Source organism: Lissotriton vulgaris, chromosome 2_1 (genome assembly GCF_964263255.1).
Source record: "Lissotriton vulgaris chromosome 2_1, aLisVul1.2, whole genome shotgun sequence".
Classification (NCBI taxonomy): Eukaryota; Metazoa; Chordata; class Amphibia; order Caudata; family Salamandridae; genus Lissotriton; species Lissotriton vulgaris.
In genome coordinates, this window is record NC_141687.1 from 585,011,722 (window position 1) to 585,032,126 (window position 20,405).

The 20,405-nt window shown below is 43.7% G+C and overlaps 1 protein-coding gene across 1 annotated transcript in view; it reads right to left on the reverse strand.

Annotated features, from left to right (window-relative positions):
• TMEM138 (transmembrane protein 138) overlaps positions 1 to 20,405 on the reverse strand; it is a 62,968-nt gene that overhangs the window by 35,754 nt on the left and 6,809 nt on the right. The window contains exons 2-3 of the mRNA XM_086955602.1: positions 18,205 to 18,383; positions 2,528 to 2,699 (exon numbers count right to left, since the gene is read on the reverse strand). Coding sequence (XP_086811728.1) covers positions 2,528 to 2,699; positions 18,205 to 18,332 — 300 coding nt within the window. The 5' untranslated portion in view covers positions 18,333 to 18,383. The remainder of the gene's footprint in view (positions 1 to 2,527; positions 2,700 to 18,204; positions 18,384 to 20,405) is intronic.

A 20,405-nucleotide genomic window follows, 5' to 3' on the forward strand; every position in this document is an offset into this window, starting at 1 on the left:
TAAACAGATGTTAAAATTGGATATTGGAAGCCTGCAAGTCCTGGGGGCCTACTCCGTGGGGGCGAACAACCAAAGAAAAGGAGGGTCTAATGGGAAAGATGAACCCCTTAGAAGCAAGGATTTTTTAAGGACACTGAAAAGCAGCTAAGCCCACAAAGAAGTATATACTAAAGTATATACAACAGGTCTCGAATGCTCGACCAAAAAAAGACATCAAGCGCAGCAAAAAAAGGAAAACAATAGATGTAAAAAGCGAACAAACAGAAAGACATCAACTGTGAATTGTACAAATGTAGTGGAAAATACAAAGAACTCAAAGCAATCACAAACTAACAAAGCACAGTGATGTAGCAGTCAAAAGAATAGAGTAATCTATCTGTATAAGGCTGACAATGGGTGCCAAGTATAGTGGCTTGCACAAACAAGCATCGGCAAACACAATAGGTCTCGCTTTTGCGACCCATTTGCTTTGCCAATGGTTCTAGCATTGTGCATAGCACTCCTGAGGCATGGCTTTAATAAAAAATCCCTATAACATGATCTGCCTTTATTTTGTAGGGGCACGCATAAAGCATGCACACACCAACAAAATGAAGTGCACAATTACTTCATTTTGTTAGCCAGTCAGTAAACACACAGAGAAAAAAGTAGGATGGGGAAGCAACACAGATGGTGCGGGGGAGGGGAGAGAATCACAGAGTGCAGGAGGCAGAGGAAGGAAGACCGAAGGCGAAGGTGGGTTTGAGACCAAACAGATAATAGAGGAAGTGCAACTGGGAGGTGAAGAGCACCACACAGATAAAAAAAACATTGCAGGGAGAGGATAAGCACACAGTCAACAGCAACATGAGTGAGGTAGAGAGGAAGGAGCACATGACAGAGATTGCTAGAAAATGCATCTACTCTTTAGGAATGCTTAGACAAAAATAAAAAAGTAGTACTCGAAAAGGGAGCATTGGAAGTACACAAATAATGTGCCCATGCTCCAGGGAGAGGGACAAACAAGAAGTAGAAGAGAAGCCCTCACGCATTAAAGAAGGAGAAACAATCAAATGAGAATGAGACTGAAGCCAACCAACGCTAAGCAATCATTGTGGGCTGTAAGCCCACGGTAAGCTGGCAAAATAACTTCCAACGACAGCGCATGTGCAGTCTATGGCGAGACTTGAAAATGGCATACTAGACGGGTGCTCAGTGTTGCTTGACAAGGGCCTCATTCATGCCATACTTTTAGGTTATCCATGTCATTTACATGTACATAAAAATCGGGGCATGCAACGTGTTTTTGTTTTTTCTTCAATCATTATGATATTTTATGGAAAAGTGACAATTTCACGATGCATGAATAATTATGGCACACATATACTTATTTAACACAAACAAAATGGTTCTGTAAAAACAGTTTGTGATTTTTCCCTCTGTAATGACATTGTACCTGGCAAAATTATGCAAGTTATACTTGGATGGCAAATGTCTAAACTTTTGCTACCTACTGTACATAGAAAAGCTTTACAAAAAGTAAAATTGCAGAGAAATTATTTGCCATATATCTTCTAACATGGGTGAGGTTGACCAGAATGAAAATGATCTCAAATAAAAATATCTAATGGGTAAAAGTAAACTGGGCAACTTTTTAGGCTCCGCATAGTGCGCATCTGGAATTTTACATGTAAAAGAAAAAGAGAAATAAAAGACCTACAAACTGAAGACAAAAGCACTTGCACCGCAGTAGAAAGAATAGTGCTGAACATTCTCCTAAAATGCTGTGCATCTGGTCAGGGGTCCCTTCTTACCAGGATTTAAAACAAAACCCTACTTGGATACATAAACCCCATATTTATTCTGGTACGGCTTTGCCTGGAAATGAGGTTTGTGTCCTTCACTGCAAGTCTGCTAAACCAAACACAACCTGGAGTCACTAATCCTGAGAAAAGCCATACTCTACCTAATTATACTACAGGACAAATGTACATCCAGCCATAGGCGGACTCATAAATGAAACAAGGCTATATTTAGATTGGGAAAACTCTGCCTAACTACACATTGAAGATCCAGCCTAGTAACTCACCCACACAAATTCAAGGCCATAACTTACATGGTCAAATACCAGTCAAACCTTGCCAAATTACACACGGAAATACTGTCCAAAACACCTTGACATACTTTGCCTAATCACATGACAGGTCTTATCATCACGTACCAACGAGCATCTGTCTCATAATCCAGTCCATGCATGATAAACAGTGTCCCCTAAACACATGCTGACAAGCCCAATCCCAAACACACTAACATTCTGTGAACACACACTAACAGTGTTCCCGCAGCCAGTGCCTAAACATCTGGGTCATATGCAGGAACACAACTTGCAGTCATACACAAAATGACCCTTCACTTGAGACCAGTGCCCACGAACTCACAAACTTAGCTTCAACACTACTAACAATAACTCCCATTGTTTACCAATAGTCTGAGCTAGAACAACTAATAGTGATTGCTGAGCCTACTTTCACATGATATTTGTCCTTACCATCACCCAGACGTGGAAGGCAATGCTCAGCCCCAGGTACACAGCCGAAAGGAGGATGGTGCCTTTAAATTTGTGGAACAGGAGACTAACTAGGCCAGCCTGGAAGACGAACGTGTTGAAGAACATCAGGAAGAGTGTGATGACATTGAAGAGGATGGCAATGTCCTGAATGCTGCAGAGACACAAAGCCAAGCAGGAAATGTATCAGACAGAGGCATGGTTCGTAGAGTGTCTCACCAGAGACCATTTCTGAGAAACCACCGTCAATTTGAGTAATACATAGACTAAATTACTGTGAACGGAGACTGGAAGACAAGGTATGAAAAAGAAGGTTTTGGAGGGATGCCAAGAAATGGAGCAAAGAGGCAAGATGCGGACAAAGAGGGTAGGAAAAGGAGGATTAGTCAAGACACCCGTCATTGGCTCCCAGTCCAGAAGTGAACTTAACTCCCTCAGTTCATTTTGTCAAAAAAGCTTATTCACACATTTCTACATTTTATAACCGTCACTGGACTGAAAACATAGAACATTAAACATTTCTAGGTGGTTGTATTTTGGCCTCAAGCACATCAAACCAAAGCAACAACAGATAACGACAACATGTTCAAATAAGACTTGTATTTTTATATACACAGGGATCCATCCGGCACTCTAAAAGTATTCCTGTAGGAAGGTGGACTATTATGTGGTGATACTGGATAGTCTGCACCATGCAATAATCCCACAATACCCCCAAAAGTGGCAAAGAGCAGTCAAGCTTTACTAGAGGAACATGTGCTAAGCATTTCAGAGTACCAAAATGGACGATAAGTAATTGACACAACTCTAAATAAATCCAACACCAGTTTATAAAAATAGAGAAGATTTTTATATTAATTTAGACAACAAATAAAAAACAACAACAAATGAAAAAATACATAAATCACAGCAATTCAATACTGCAGAGCTTTTGCATTGGGGTCAATGGGAAAGAGTAGTAGTGACAATCGGTCACTTACTTGCAGGTCGAGTTGCGTGGAACCCAAGGAGGGTAAAGGTGAGGTGAGTTGCAGGACCAAGCCACAACAGTCAGTTAGATTTTACCTGGCTCAAGAAGCCCGGGTGCAGAGTTGTCCTGGCTGTCCTTGGTGCTGAAGCAGGAGCCGTGGCAATGCTGGGTTTACCGCTTTCACAGTGCTGGTGGGGGAACATGGTGCACAAAGTCAACAACGAAGCACCTTCTGAAGTCAGATGAAGGTTTTGCCGTGCTACCTCTAGGCACAGCGTTGAGTAAAGGAGGTGGTTGCCAGACTCGCGACCAACAAGTCTGGCAGCGGTAGGCACCGCAGAAAGTGATTTTGATGTCTGGAGGTCCTGGTGAACACAGTAGCAGCCTGAAACATTGTGGAGTTCAGGAATATATTTGCCGCAATGCAATGGATCATCTACTTACTGGCGCTCAATTGGAGTTCCCCACAGCCAGCGATTCTTCGGATCCTTTATGCTGTTTTTACCTGCGGTTGCAGGGGACTTTTGCCACTAGTCCAGTGGAGTCTGGTAATACCTTTGACTCTCAAAGGGGTCCCTCTGTCTGGGGGAAACTAACTTTGGTCGAGCACATGTGTGCAGTTCCAGGAAGGTTGCCACAGGTGCAGAGTACCACCCCTTTGGTTTGTGCAGCTCCGGTTGTCACAGACACGAGTCTCTTCTTTTGTCCTTGTTGCAAGTCAGATCAAAATGGCAGTTCTGATATCAGGGGTAGCGCTGATATCCTAGATTATGAGGCATCAGGGATACGGGTGCAAGTAGCCAATCTGCCCCTGAGGTGACTACATCCAGCGGTGTATGTCACCTATTCTACCCAAAACCCACTATTCAACTACTTATAAAAATGGCAGAAGTCTTCCTTAGCCGTGCAGACCAGGTAGCCCACTCTAAAGGTCTGGCTAACATTCTGGGGGTGTACACATCGTAAACGTCTCACTTTCATGCCTGCCTGGGTGCAAATGTGCCTGGGGTCAGGGCTGTTTCCTCCTTTGTGGGGCAGCCTGATTGCACATCACAGGCAGCGGAGTATTTAAGGCTCACCGCCTTGAGGTGCTGCTTCACTAGCCAGCCTGTCAGGGAGGGAGGTGTGCCCTCCTTCCCATCCAGGTCGTTGCGTCTGATTCCTGGGATAGTTCACACCTCCTGGCAGGGGGTCAGATTCCTGTATTGGTAGCAGCAAATGTGGGCCGGCAGCCAGAATACAGAAAAGGCTGGCGCAACCACAACCTTCAAGGTAGCTACTTGGAAGCACGCCACATCATCCACAGCCCATGTTATCCTGTGGACCTTTAATGGTAAAGGCCTCTTAAGGACATATAATCTTGCACTTACATGACCACACCTTAAATATAATGCACCCTGCCTCCTGGGCTTTAAGGAGGCCTTCCTTAGGGATGACTGGCAAATATTAAAAATAGTGCATTGACTTTGCCACACATGGTGAGGGCAAAGTAGAGTTCAACCTGTTTCCACTGTTCCTGCAGTCTGCAATGGCAGGCCTGTTGTCATTAGTTTATTTGGGTCAATCAGGCTTGGACAAACAGTGCTTTGGGTCAGGGTGACCCCTTAAACATCATGTCCTGGGTACCACTGGCACCACATACTAGGGACTTATAAGGGGGTTAAAGTTCTATGCCAATTGGGGTTACCAACTCAATATTTATGCCTAAGCCCCAGTGCACTAGCACTGGGGCTTAGGCAGAAGGCTCTAGTGCACGTTCAGACTTTCAGAGGCGAAGCCATCAGCATTGGGGCAAAAAGGGGGAGGGCAAGAAAAAATGGCACTTTTCTACAATCCCATTTGTATTTCCCTCTCCAACAGTCTCCTAAAGCCTACTGTCCATCTTCATAGAGTACAGCCTTCAGGATCTTGCCTTACTTGATGGTTGAACTAAACTCCTGAAGCTACAGTCCTGATACATGGTGTTTGGTTGTCAATGGTTCCTAGACACTGAAATCTGGAAACAGGAGACAGGACTCCTTCAAAAAGGATTAGGTATTTTTGCCAAGAGGGGCCGCTGCTCTTCCCGTAGCACTTCCATATAGTAGAAGATGATAGTGAAGGGTGGGACTGTAGTTTCTCCTGTTCAGAATGAGAAGGATCCTTTAAGTGAGCCAGCCTTTTGTCTCTTTTCTGATTACTGTCAGTGTGTCTGTTAACAAGCTAGGTGCAGAAAGTTGCATGTTTGTTGTGGTAACTCCGGGTTTGAGACTGTCCTGTTATGAGAAATATTAAGCTGCACAAAGACTGTGCCTGGAGAACAGTCTGGAAAATGCAGATAAACAGATAGTGAAACCACATCCCCAGTCGGCCTAAACTGTTTTAAAGTGGGAACCACTGACTGACATATTGCTCCAGTTCCATTCTTTCTTCAACCAAGAAAGGGAGTGTTCAGAGGACTACTGCACTACAAGGGCTCGTATCTGCCCGATAAACTTTTTCCTGAGATGAAGGGACATACCTGGAATCTGGCCTTGGTGGAAGTAGTGGAGTCTCTGGCTTAAAGCTCTCTGAAGCCAACGTGCTGCTGAGAGAGGAAAGGAGCCTGCCAACCCTGCAGAGGTGAGATGGACTTGAAGCGCCTGAGCAGACATACCTCCAGTGCTTTGTAAGTCTGCCAGCCGATAGAAGACTTGGACAACGATCAGCAAGGCCCATGAGTTTTGGGCAGTCTCTCCTGCATCAATTCATGCATCTCTCATACAACATACATTCCGAAAGGCAACAGTGTTTAACAGTTTGGTTAATAAAGTACTTTAAGAAAACTAAACGTCTGTACCCACATGACGAAGGAAGGGAGAGACAACTGGAAAGAAACTAAAAAGAAGAAAACACTTACATATATACAAGTAATAATCCAAAGTTTTTTTCATCCTTTATCTAGCCCTCGACAGTGGAGCACACAATTGTATTTATATAGAGCAATGAATTTATACTTAAGTTAATATACAACTATGATATCAAAATGTGCACATTTGGTAAGATTGATAATACTACTTAAGAACGGTAATGATGGAAGGTATAAAAATCAGTCCAGGATATTCAATGAAAACTGAGTATATAACAAGTCAACCACAGTTATTTATTTTTGTTTTTTTATTTTAAAAAATAGACAGCAATAGGAAAACTGTCAGTTGCACATGTACAGGTGTTAAAGGCTATAACCTAGAAATCAGTAAGGTTTTGAGATTTGTCAGCATCATAGGTCAAAAAATGGGTACACTCATTACAGGCACTATTTAGGATCAGCGGCGAACGAAACTTGAGGGGGCCCCCCTGCAAATCACAATAGGGGCCCCGCACAGTGGCCCGGCTCACCACCTATCACTTTGCCCCACCGACAAAAATAAGCAGTCACCTAAAGCCGTATAATCAGCACTTATCTGTGCATACTTTGAACAGCAAATGTAAATAGAATGAACTTTAATTGTGTTCTAGGGCTGCCTCAATGATGAGATCCATGACTGATAATTATAGGGAACAAAGACAGAAAAGTCACATTACAAATTAATACATACTTTTTTATTTCTAACCCTATTTAGTGCCAAGACAATGTATTTCCAGTCTCTTTAAACACATGGCTGGCATTTTTCTTTTGGCAACCCTACTTTATATTCCTTTTCATGAAATGCATTCTCACACTACAGCAGTAAATGTACATTTCAAATGCAAGGAATAGGCAGAGTGGGAGTCCAGGGGGTACTGGAACAGTAAAAAAAACTAAGCCTCTGTAACCAGTTTACAAAAGTATGTAAATATGCAAATGGTCTCTGGCCTCGAGGCAGTTGCCTTCAATAACCCTTGTTTCTGGGCCTGGAAGCTCAGGTCATCTGCACCCACAGCATGCGGCACGCACCATTTAATTTATGAGGTAGGACTGTTATGAGGCAACTCACTGGTACAACCAACGCCGGCAAGAGAGTGTAGTGCTGCCTGTGTGTGCTACAGCGCTGATGATGCCCCTGGAAGCTGGAAAACGGGGGCTGCTGGGGGCATAGCTGCCAAGATTTTAGATTGCTATGTGTGACATTTTCATAATTTCAGTGTATTTATGAGAGACATTTCAACGACTATGTGTGACACTTGCGAGCAAAATTAAGCAATGAAGACGGTCAACACATATAGATATCAGAAATAACACCACAAAGACCATTCCGGTAGAAACACGTCGGTCTTTTGAATGAACTTTTGAATAAAATACTATGGCAACTATATATCTGAATGCGAGCTATCCTCTGTGTGTGACCACGACGCAGGGCTGTTTACATTTTTATAGTGGGACATGCTCCCACTGCTGTGCACCAACCCTGACAGGTGGATGCGATCGGAAGACTGTAGTCATTTCATATATACATATTTATAGCCTTTCTTTCATGCATCGATAAATCATTATATTCATGGCTCAATCTACACATTTTTTAAACTATTCATTCTTCACTCTTCCCAATCTATCTATTCTTCACCCTTCAATTCATTCACCCTTTAATCTATAAATCTTTCACTCTTCCAGCAATCATTTCAACATCCCCTCTATCAATTCTTCCACTACTCTATTCATTAATTCGTTCATCATTCCTTTCACCCTTCCATCCTGCCTTTTCTCCCTTTTTTCCTTTCATGTTTCTTTCCTTCCAGTCTCTCTTTCTGTCTTTCCTTTATATACCCATCTGCTATTTAACATCCTTAATTTTTCTTACGCTCACTTTTTCTATTTGTCCCTTTATCAAGATGTTTCCCCTAATTTCTCTTTATCTATTTCCTTGGCCCATGTCAGCCACCACCTACACCCCTCTCTCAGGATATTGCCTAACAGTGTTATTCATGAGCACCTTGTATGCAGGGCTGAGAGAAGAGGCCCAGAAACACAGGAATAGATTGTTAGTCAGAGGGGATGTAGTGGGGGCAGGAATGCTGGCACAAAGGAAATTTAGGGTTTGAAATAGTATAACATTTTTAGGATGACAGCCATAGTGAAATTACTAACTGGATCCCTAATTTATAAGATTAACTAAAATGCACAAGTTGCTTTTTTTTGCCAGTTAAATATAGGCTGGAAAACATATTGCAAGAAGCAAAGATGTGCTAAAATACAGCAATGGTGTAATAGTTATCTGGTGACATACCAGTGTGTGAGTTATACACACAGGCATTTTTATGCATTACTTGAAGTACTTTACGCTATTACAAGTAAAATTCTCTAACACATAAAATATTCGAGGTTGTTGCAAATTTTGTCAATAACAAATTCGATTTATGGCCATTGACTGGAAAAAAACACAATATCCCGAAATCATCCATTCATCTGAATTTTGCCACTTTTTAAAAAAAACTTTAACTGCTAAAAGCTAATCCTTGACATCTGTCCCGTTGCTCCCTCCTTGCCGTACACCATATGTTTATTTGTGTGCAGTAAGTGAGAGCCCATGGTGTTTTCAATTATGACCCTCCCTGAAGGAGTTCATTCGCAGAATCAAATTGGAAATATTCTTTAAAGACAAGGTACAATTGAATACTAATAACAGCGACACAAGACTGAGAAAAAAATGTTGACAGAAACTGCTAGTTACACCTAACTCATTGCCAGTAGGATACCTAGCATCCCACCCCGTGTTTAATGTACCCCCCAGGAGCAAGAATAAATCATTTGTAGCTCACTAGGAAGGTAGTTTTAACTCACTTAAATAATACCACTCCACTTCACAACACCTTTTGCACCACACATAGTCCATCACTTAAAGTGCTCCTACGTAGTTCGCAAGTTGCAGCACGCCTCAGTCTGTAGAGGGCTGAGATGGCCCCAATGATGAAGAATGTCACCGTGGGGAAACCCTGGTGAGTGAGGGGACACAAGAAAGAAAAATCCTTTTCTTTCTTCCAAAAAAATGGTGATTCCAACTCCAGCGAGTGTTGTGAACACTAGTCACTGAAAAGCCAGGCTCTTGATCCTTGGTTCCAAGGGTTTTATGTTCACTGTTAATTTAAGGAGGGTGAGCCTGGTTTCTACTTCCCTCTTTGTCCCCCTTTGGAAAATAGGCATCAACACAGTGCCAGGCCTGGGAGTCCCCATCACTGCTGTCATGGCACTCTGTTCACGCGTGTCCCTGCACTGGTAAAAAGGGAAGGGCACGGATTGGCATTGCAAACACTCAGTAAGGATATCTACTCTATTGCCTTGGCCTCTGCCCAATTAATTCCAGCTGATAGGCGCATTGCCGTGCGAAAGAGACCCTAGACTAGAGGCTCAAGCGTGAAAGTGCGAGAGCTTCGCTGGGTGTCCCTTCGCTTGGTTTGTGTGCTAGCCCACGTGTGACTCACAACAAAGTAAGAGAATTCACGTTTACTGCCTTGTGCTAGCTGGACCCCCCGGTTTTACACCCCCACCCACACAACTCCTCTGTGAAATCTCTCAACACCGGCCGTGCCCCCGCCACAGCGGAGCACGTACTCACAAGGCGGTGACCACAGGCACCCTGCTATCACATGAACGCTGATGTGTAGTACACTGAAGAAGCCAATACCTTCTTCTGACGCTATAAAATAAAATACTACTCATAGGACGAGTTCGCTTTAGAAGTTTATTCTAAAACAATGTAAATACTGCCCTATACTTGAGCCCTAAAAATGCTGCCCTTTTCTACAACATAGCAAATACTAACCCATTCTTGAGCAGGCCGGCCTTGAGTAGTATATGAACATGATAGGTAGGCAGTACCAGGATCTCTCTTGAAAAATCCCATCTTTCTTTATACATTAATGAGTATAAAATTATAGCAATACACATCTCAGCCTGAGGCTCGGACCACTCCTGCCTCAGACAGACTCACTCACCTGGGGCCTGGCCTGTCCTGCAGCTTCAGAGGCAGGCCCGAGCATGCAGCAGAAGACAGGGCAAGGCTAGCCAGGCAGGGGCTAGTACTAGTAATAATTAAATTATGCCCGGTGGCCGCACAGTGACAGTCCCTCAGTACAGTAGTCTCTGGCTGGGTACTTGGATGGGATACCTCACAAGTCACCCACACTTTTAATTGTGCTGTGCAATGCGCATGACTGGCAATGGCATTGGTCACAGGTCACCATAGCTGCCAAGGTTTCAGATTGCTATGTGTGACATTTTCATATCATCAGTGTAATTATGAGTGTCATTTCCACAAATATGAGTGACACTTTTTCATAAGCAGAATCAGGGAATGAAGACGAGGAAAACACAAGTAGCAGAAATAACACCCATCTGAGCAATGAGAAACTCTTAACTTAGCTGCTGCAAAGCACTAGAAATGGATGGGCATTAACGTAGTGCCCTTCGCTACTAGGCCACCCTAACAGAATGTGTGAGGCCCCAACAAACTCTTACCCTGAAGCAAGTGGTCCACGGCCCAGATGGCACGCCGCTACATGCCCAGCACCGGCGAGATGAATAGCCTTCATAGCTGCCAAGGTTTCAGATCACCAAGTGTGAGATTTTCATACTTTCTGTGTAATTATGAGTGACATTCAACGAGTAAGAGTGACATTTTTCACGAGCAAAATAAAGCAACAAAGTGTATGAAAATAAATATTAGAAATGACACTTGAGCAATGAGAAGCTTTAAAGAGACCTTGAAACTGCTACAAAAACACCTGGAATGAAATGTCACTAATAGACTCTCCTCAAAAAGGCCTCTATACACTTGCACAATCTCTACACATCCTAAAGTTTACACCTGCTCCACTGCACCTGCTTGCACTACTATGGATAAATCACAATGCCTGACCATGTTTGATTCTATACACATTACCATAGGGCTGACAATTAAATCCAAACTCTTCCTTTTCATGGGTAAATACTAAATTACACCTCTCTAAACAGACATCACTCTAACCAGGTAGATTCCCCTTTTGGCCTGGCTACTTACCCACTGATGGGAAATGTTGGATGCTACACTGCATGTGCCTCAATGCTGCGCAGTGCTTGACTTTTTGGCCCTGCTGCGTCACACAGGTAGGCAGGTTCCAAGCCTCTTTCTCTGGACTGAGGGGGTGTTTCAGACGGTGCTGCAGTCAACAGTGAGATGAGTCTGTTAAACTTGTTAGCTATGTCTTTTAATCCCCAGACACAAGCCTGTGCCCCCACTGCTCTCCAAACACACGTGGAGGGCAGATGAGTTGTTAAACGTGGGCCTGCCCGAGCAGCATTTTTTTTGTAAAGAGTGAACTGAACACACCGGGTTACGTGCACTTGTACTTTTTGAGTAAACTAGACGTATGTGTTTAGATAAATCACTTTCCACTAGATGGCTTCTGATATGCGTTTTTATTTTTATTTCTGATATCTGTTATTTTTTCTTAACTCTTATTTCATTTCAGTTTTTTATAAACACATTTTTGTTGTTTATTTTTGTACAAAGATTTTTTACATATAATACATAACAATAATTTCACATTAAATAGTCCTTAAAATATCTGCACAGTTTATAACTTAATTCCTTCAACACAGAATATATTCCCTTCAACGCGTTTCGGCCGTTCGCCTTCCTCAGGAATTCTGCATTGTTCTTTTTTACATCAACAGTGGCTTTTCTTATGGAACGTAGGTGCCCTGATTGAGGATACGTGGTAATTCTTAAAGGAGTGATTCAGACCGAAATTCTTACTACCTGTTTTGTAGCGTGGCTGCCTAAGGGCTCTTCTGCCGGTACTGTGGGTTACTGCTCATCCGATAGTTAGCGTACAGGGCGGCAGCGATCAAAACCGGATTAAATGACTGGACTTCGATAGCTCTTTTATAAGTGAGGATTTAATGCCATTTTTGATATCTGGAAACCAGATGGGATCGCCTTTTGACATCCGCCTCCTAATATTCGGCTGATTTGTTCTTTAATGCCCGAGCAGCAGACATTTCTGCCTGGGGGCCTTGGCTGCTGATCAAGGGGGCCAGTGCAGAGGAGCCAAATTCACAGATGATCTGGCAGAGGACTTGACTATTCTCTTCTACTTTTCAGTCTTCTGCTGGTGTTGGCGGCCTACAGATGCGCACGGACAGGCCCAGCTCTGTGACAGCTTCAGTCAGGGGACAGAGGCAGCGACGGATCCAGGCCTTCACAGCAGCAGTTTTGCCCCCCAGAGGAGCAAGGATTCCTCCAGACCACCGGACGAGGTTACAAGCTCAAGCACTCAGCCCCCACAGCACCTACTACGATGGGATGAGGGGGTGCTGCCGCAGGCGCTGCTCCCCCTCCCAAAGATCTCTTACCACTGACTGACTCCTCCTTCTTATGGGCTCACCCCGAGGCGGCCGGAGTTTATTATTGTGCTCGCATTAGACGCAGAAGAGCCTCAGAGGGGCCCGGACATGCGCACCAAAAAACCCTTTACTTAATGAAGAGGCCGCCCGGCTGTAGGCAGCGTGTGCGGCTGCGCATCATTTAATTAATGAAGGCTTGAAGAGGCTTGCTGGCTCCAATGAGTGAGGGGGCCCCTGGAGCGCGGGGCCCCCCTGAAGCACGGGGGCTTGTGTTACACCCCTGTTTAGGATGTTGCCAGGTATAGGTCGACAGAGAACGGGCGGGAATTGTCTATAAATAGCAATTAAAGCTTCCAAGGAACGAATTAGATTGTGGAATGTTGCAATGATATTGTCAGCAGGGGAATAACACCCAGAAATTTTTTTTATTTCTCTTTACTCTTTTAAAAAGTTCCACTTCTAAGAGCTAAATTGGATCCTTGCGCTAACATCCTAAGTGTATTATGCTTGTGTGTGTATGTGACCAGTGTGCTGTAAGTAGTTTATGAGTGGAGAAGTGTGGCTCACTGGTTAGAGGAGGCATACCCTGAAGCAGAGGTCAGACCCGGGACCAGGGTTCGATTCCCGACGCGGCAGGGTCCTGAGCCCAATTGTCCACGGACTCGATAATTCTCGCTTTGGTGCCCACTCTAAGCACGAGTTCACAATATGCAGCTCTGGGCAATAAGCTTGCTTAATCTCCACAACAGCCCCCCGCGGCGGGATGCCTGACCTTCACCTTGGGGATGCCCAGTACGGGTTATCTCACAGGGAAAAGCCAGGACAGGTTCCCAATGCAAGCGCCGAGATGCCCTAGGGTAAGTCGAGCGCTATATAAGAACATACATACATACATACATACATACATACATGAGTGAGCCAGAGTAATAGAAGCCTGGGGGTTCCATTTTACAAGCCCCTGGCTTGGGCACAAGATGGAGATGAGACTGTTTTAACAGAAACTGGAAATGTAATGATTGTATTCCTGAAGCTGGAGGGAGGCGACCTAGACACTGAAGTCTGGAAACATGAGACAAAACTCCTTCAGAAATTATTAGGTCTTTTTGCCAAGTGGAGCTGCTACTCCTCCTGTAGCACTTCCATTTGGAAGAAGATGGTAGTGATGGGTGGTACTGTGGTTTCTGATCAGAATGAGAAAGATCCTCTAAGTGAGGCAGCCTTTTGTAATTTTTCTAATTACTGTCATTGTGCCTGTTAACAAGCTAGGTGCAGAAAGTCGCACCTCTTTGTGCCTCTGTTTTGGTAACTCCGGGCTTGAGACTGCCCTGCTATGAGAAGAATCAAGCTGCACAAACACTGTCTGGAGAATGGCCTGGATAATGCAGATAAACAGGGAACCATCTCAGACCAGTTCTTAAAGTACAGATAGTAAAACCACATCCCCAGACTGCTTAAACTGGATAAATAGGAACCACTGACTGACATATTGCTCCAGTCCAATGTTCTCTTCAACCAAGGGAGTGCTTAAAGGACTACTGCACTGCAAAAGCTCATATCTTCCTGACAAACTTTCCCCTGAGATGAATGGACATACCTGGAATCTGGCTTTTGTGGAAGTAGTGGAGTCTCTGGCTGAAAGCTTCTTGAAGCCAACATTCTGCTGAAAGAGGGAAGGAGCCAACCCTACAGAGGTGAGATGGACTTGAAGCGCCAGAGCAGACTTATCCCCAGTGCTGTGTAAGCCTGCCAGCTTATAGAAGACTTGGCACAACGATCTGCATGCCACAAGACTATTGGACAGCAGTCTCTCCGTGAAAAGAAAAGAGAAAAGCAGTTCCAGAAGGGGAAACAAGTTTGTGGTTGTCACTACTGTCACTGAGAAGTATGTGTCAGATATGGACTGTGCCACCATCACACAAGCCTGCGCCAGAAATGTGCAGTGCTGCTGCGAGAGACCCCAAAGCTGCTGCCCTCATGCCACTATTACCTTTGCTTTTGGCGACTCACCAACTGCATCTCATTGGTGACCAAAAAGAGTGCCCACCATTACCAGAGCCATTGCCTACGGGAAACATCCTTTACGACGCAACTTTTACCATGCAGTACCTTTACAACGCAGGTTTTTCAACGCAAGTCATTACAACGACTTGTGCTGGGGGGCGCTCTAGGATAGGTAATACTTTAATTTACTATCGAACACCTTCCCTACTATCCACGGAGACTGGAGTTGGAATAGTAAATTAAACTATTCACTATCCAGCACCCCCCAACGCAAGTCGTTGCAACGACTTGCGATGAAAAACCTGCGTTGTAAAGGCATGCGTGGTAAAAGCATGCGTTGTAACAACGTACATCCATTGCCCACCAGTGAGGATGTAGGACAGCAGTGCCCCATTGTTAACCTGCTGCTGCCCTTTCCAGGATTGTGGGACACGCCTCCACCCAGCATGTTCCCCCCTCCACCTAGAAGCGAGAGTGACAAGCGCTAAGGGTCCTCTCCAGATGCTGGAAAATGGACCCCAAGAACTGAGCTGTGGTGAGGCTGTGCAATAGAAGAGACTTTCTTGGAAACGGAGCACTAAAACTGAACTCTGGGGTAAAGTGCATCTTTCTTTTGATACATCCCCAAGGAACACTAATATGCCCATTGAGAGACCTACCTAGACCCACCAAAGGGGGTCGGGGAGACAACCAAGAAAGGAGGAGATGGGGCAGAATACAAGGAGCATTATCCCAAGCAGAAAATTCTGACTGTTTTATGTGCTGTGAAGTATTATGTTTTAATTGTGTAGATTAAAGCGTTTGTTTTTTTACCAAAGTACTACACTAGGTTGCACATTGAGTCATTGTGCTGCTGGGTGATGGCTAAGTGGGTTTGCAAACCCTCACACTAACAGTCTGCGAAGCCTCTGACTGCTCGATATCGCTACCACTGAGAGTCAAATGATAAAGGGGTTGTATTTGGGCCAGTCTGTAGAGCCATAGTAGCACAGACCATAGGGCATCACAGGAAAACTATTGCAGTCACACGGCTGTGGTTCAGTTGTCCCCACTTGCTCCATGGCTCTCGAAACAAGTTCTGACAACTGCAATTCTGGAATTGCGACAAACATGGTTGTCAATACTCTTATACAAACTACACAGAAGAAAACAGGACAATGCCATTAAAGGGACATCAAAATAGCCCTGACCAGAGGTAAGTGCTACTCCTTGAACTGTTTTCTATGTTGTGTCTATTGTTGCACAAAGGTACTTTCTTGTCTTTCACCACAGTTGTACAGATAAGCTGCTTTGTGGTTACAGGTACACTAACAGTATATTATATGCCCTAAAACAATATAGTATATCTACCAAGGTCACACAATCTTGTCAAATGTCAAATGCTTTTATATAGCGCACTTATCACCAAAAAAGGTCTCAAGGCGCTTTGCAGGAAAAAGGCATTGACCCCCTCGAACAAGACAGGTATGAGGGGACTTTATTTGGGAAAAAGCCACGTTTTTAGACCCCTTCGAAACTCCAGATGATTAGGGAGGGACAGGATATGAGTGGGAAGTTTATTCCATAGTTGGGGGGCCACATATGAAAAAGAGCGGCACCCATTCCTAGATGATCGGACTCTAGGCTGGGACAACAAAAACCTAGAGCTAGAGCGAAGAGCTCTGGATGGAATATACCAGGCTAATTTCTTTATTAGATAGGACGGGCCGATCCCATGAAGAGGTTTATGAGTTATGTACAGGAATTTATATAGCGCAAATCACCGAGCGGTTTCTAAGCGCTTGCCCGTCCTGGTATTCCCCTGTGAGATAACCCCGGCAGGGTATCCGCAAGGTGAAAGCCAGGCATCCCGCCGCGAGGGGCCGTTGTGGAGATTAAGCAAGCTATTGCCCAGAGTCGCAGAGTGTGAACCCGTGAATCGAGTAGGCACCGGAGCGAGAATTGCCAAGTCCATGGACATTTTAGGACTCAAGACCCCGCCGAGCCGGGAATTGAACCCTGGTCCCGGGCTGACCTCTGCTTCCAGGTCTGCCTCCTCTAACCAGTGAGCCACACTTCTCCACAAGTTAAGCTTAGGATTTTGAAATGGCATCTTTGGCGCACAGGAAGCCAGTGCAGCTGTTTAAGGGTGGGTTTGGCAGCAGACCTGGGAGGCAGGCCCAGCACCAGCCTTGCCGCCGCATTCTGTATGGTTTGTAAATTGGTCAGCAGGCTCACATTAATGGAGGCAAACAAGGCTTTACCATAATCAAGCCAGCTGACAATCAATCCCTGAACCAGAGACTTTCTGGCTTCAACTGGGAGCCATTTGAAAATTGTGCGCAATAGTCGGAGAATGCCGAAACAAGTCCTGGCCACATGGTTGCCGTGAGATTGTGCTTTTACACACTGTACCTGTATGGAAACACCTTGTAAAGCGCTCTGATACTCCTGGGTCCAGCCAGCGCTATATAAAACTTCTTAAATAAATAAATGGAGAGATCCACATCAAGCATAATCCCTAAATCTCTTACAGCTTCTTTAGGCTCAGGGCAAGGCCCTAAATCAGAGGGCCACCAGTCCTGAGACCAGAAGGTCTTGGCCTTGCCAAATAGTAAAATTTCGGTCTTACTGCTGTTGAGTTGGAGTTTGTTTTCACTCATCCAGTTTTTAATGTGAGTCATACATTGTTTAAAACTGGTGCAGGTCTCCTGGAGATTACATCTGCAGGTGATAAGTACCTGCGTATCGTCTGCGTAAGACACGGTGGAGAAGCCATAAGATTTTATAATGAGGGCCAGAGGGCGAAGATAGAAATTAAATAATAAAGGGCTGAGGATAGATCCCTGTGGGAACCCCACCGAAAGAGGAATAGTGGCAGATGCAAAAGAATTCATCCTGATGTAAGAGTGAATAAACTAGGATGCTGAGCAATTCCGATGCCTTTTATCAGGAGAGAGAGAGAGAGAGAGAGAGAGAGAGAGAGAGAGAGGGAAGTTTGTCCATCAACTGAATTGCTTTTTATCAAAAGAGTTAATATCAAAATGGGAACAGAGAGCACTCAAACGTTGTTTTAAAACCCACGGCATTATGGTCTTTATCTCCCCATTTTTGATGGAGAAAGCAATCATAACTCCCCCAGACGTTATGGAGGAAGTGACAGATATAAGGATGGTGCGTTTATAGAACAAAAAGTTGAGAGGGGACCCACAGGATGCTAATATAGACAGGTGGTCAGGACAGGATTAGCAAGAGAGGGGAGGCATAGGATGTGATTATACACAAAGAAGCAGGGATGTAGACACTAATTGGGTGGTTTTAAGGAGAAGGGTGGTGACATACTTCCAGTAGCAGTGGTTATAAATGCACAAGGAGAGACAACTTGTGGATATGACTGTTTGAGTACACACAATTACAGAGAGAAAGCTCAAAAGGTAAAGTTGTACTTACATGAAAAGCACAAGCTGTATGACAGAAACAGTGCGCAGCAATTCAGAAAAAGAGTTAACAAAGAGGTCATAGAGGAGCAGCAAGAACTGCAAGGACAGCACTAGGCTGTAGTTGCTGGTCTGAAGCATCTTCCTGCAGGGCTCAGCATCCAGAGTCAGAAGCGAAGACTGTCATCCTCGCTACAAAGAGAGAAAGAGAGAGTGTGTGTGACAGTTAGCATTTAGGCGGGGACAGAAGCTTGTGGGCTACGGAGAAAGCGAACTGGCATGCAACACAGCACACTACTTCCTGAATCTCCTCTCGGTTCAAATTATCATGTGTTCATATAATGCAGAGACTGAAGTACAAATAGATATATACCTGTACTAAAAGAGCACGTGAACATGAAAGGAATTTTGCAATCTTAACTATGTTTATTCAAGTTTCTAGAGGGATGTACATGCACACACATTGGAATGCTTGAAAATGTTTGCAAATGTTTGCATCTCTCCCACAATATACACTCCGAAAGTCAACACCGTTTAAAAGTTTGGATTATAAAGTACTTTAAGAAAACTAAAAGTCTGTACCCACATGACAAAGGAAGGGAGAGACCTGCAAATAAAGGAAATAGAAGAAAAACACTCACATCCAGACAAGTAACAATCCAGTCTTATTCATCCTTTATCTAGCCCCATTACCACATTTGTTGCCACTTCGGGCACTCTGCAACCTTTGGTTCTGTTGGCATGTGATGGATTGAACTGAAAGATCAGGCCTATCCCCCTCATTCCATGCCTTTGTTTCTCCTGTATACAGTGCTGGACAGAAGGGGGAGATCCTGCCGGATCCCAGTTCCTGCAACTAATTCTGGTTTGGATCTGGCATCCGGCTGAACCAGTAAAACATGTTAAATTTGTCTTGGTGTTATTTTCTGACATTGGGACATAATTCAGAAGCACCCGCACGTTGTCTGCATTTTATTAATGGCAGCAACCTGCAGGCAGTGAGGGAGCTTTCCTATTTTCACTTCCAGCCGTGCACAAAATAAAGGCCTGATTTAAAGGGCTATAAGACCTTCTTTTGTTTAAGTATCACTCTGTCTAGGAGCTATCTAGAACCTATTATCTAGATGCTAATGGAAGAAAACAAAGGCACAAAGTTTAACACTTCACAAGTAGTTTAGAGAAACTATGACTTGGAGGCAGGTTTTTTACTTTGTTCAACCTCCAGGTAAGAGATAGGCATGCAGTGTAAGATTTCAAGATTTAGTGTCTGTGAGTGATAACACAAATACTGATTTAAATGGCAACTGCTATTTTTATGTAATTCTTTTACATCACTATTCCTCCCAGTGTATTGTGTCAGAGTGCTTTACATCACACACAGGGGTATAATATGTAAAGCAGCACAGGAAGATCACTGTGACATATCAGGACTGCATCATGACCTGGAAATAACAAAGTGATCACAGTGGGTAAAAGAAACAGTCCACTTACCTATCTACATTAACTATAAATCTGTGAACTGCATGTTACATGATGTACTTTGCAGGGAGCACATTAACCGACTATGCTACATTATGGGCTAGAAATGCGGTATTCACAAGAGTTATTTTCCAGCTATTATGATCCTCTCAGAATTGCTGGGCACACACAAATCTCTACAGCAGTTGTCTTAACCATGTCAAATATGTAACAAGCATTTGCAATGCAATAGGTCTCGCATTAGGAAAGTTTGAGCTATTGGTATTGTAAATGACAAATATTTTATTTATGTGTGGGTTTTGAAAATAGCGAAATTAATAGCTTTGTCATTTACAATGCCAATAGTTTTAACTTTCGCAAATGTGACACCTATAGCATTTGTAATGCAATATGTGTTGTATTTACATGACTTAGATGTATTGATATTACAAATAACAATGGCTTTTATTTTTTTTAATAATTAATACTTAAATAAAAGTTATTTTAATTTATAATGGCAATATCTTTAACTTTTGTAAATAACTTTTGTGAAGATTATGTTCAGTGTATTTTATTGCGACGAAAATCCAAGAACAGAAGAGAAACATTAACATCTTTTTGTGACATTTGTAATAAAGCTTGAAACATTGGGAGAACATATTTGAACCAGTTGTTGTTGAATGGTTGCACAGATTGATGCTGTGGTGGAGCTGAGTGATGCGTTGGAATTCAGTGGTGTTGTGGTGCCCCTGAGTG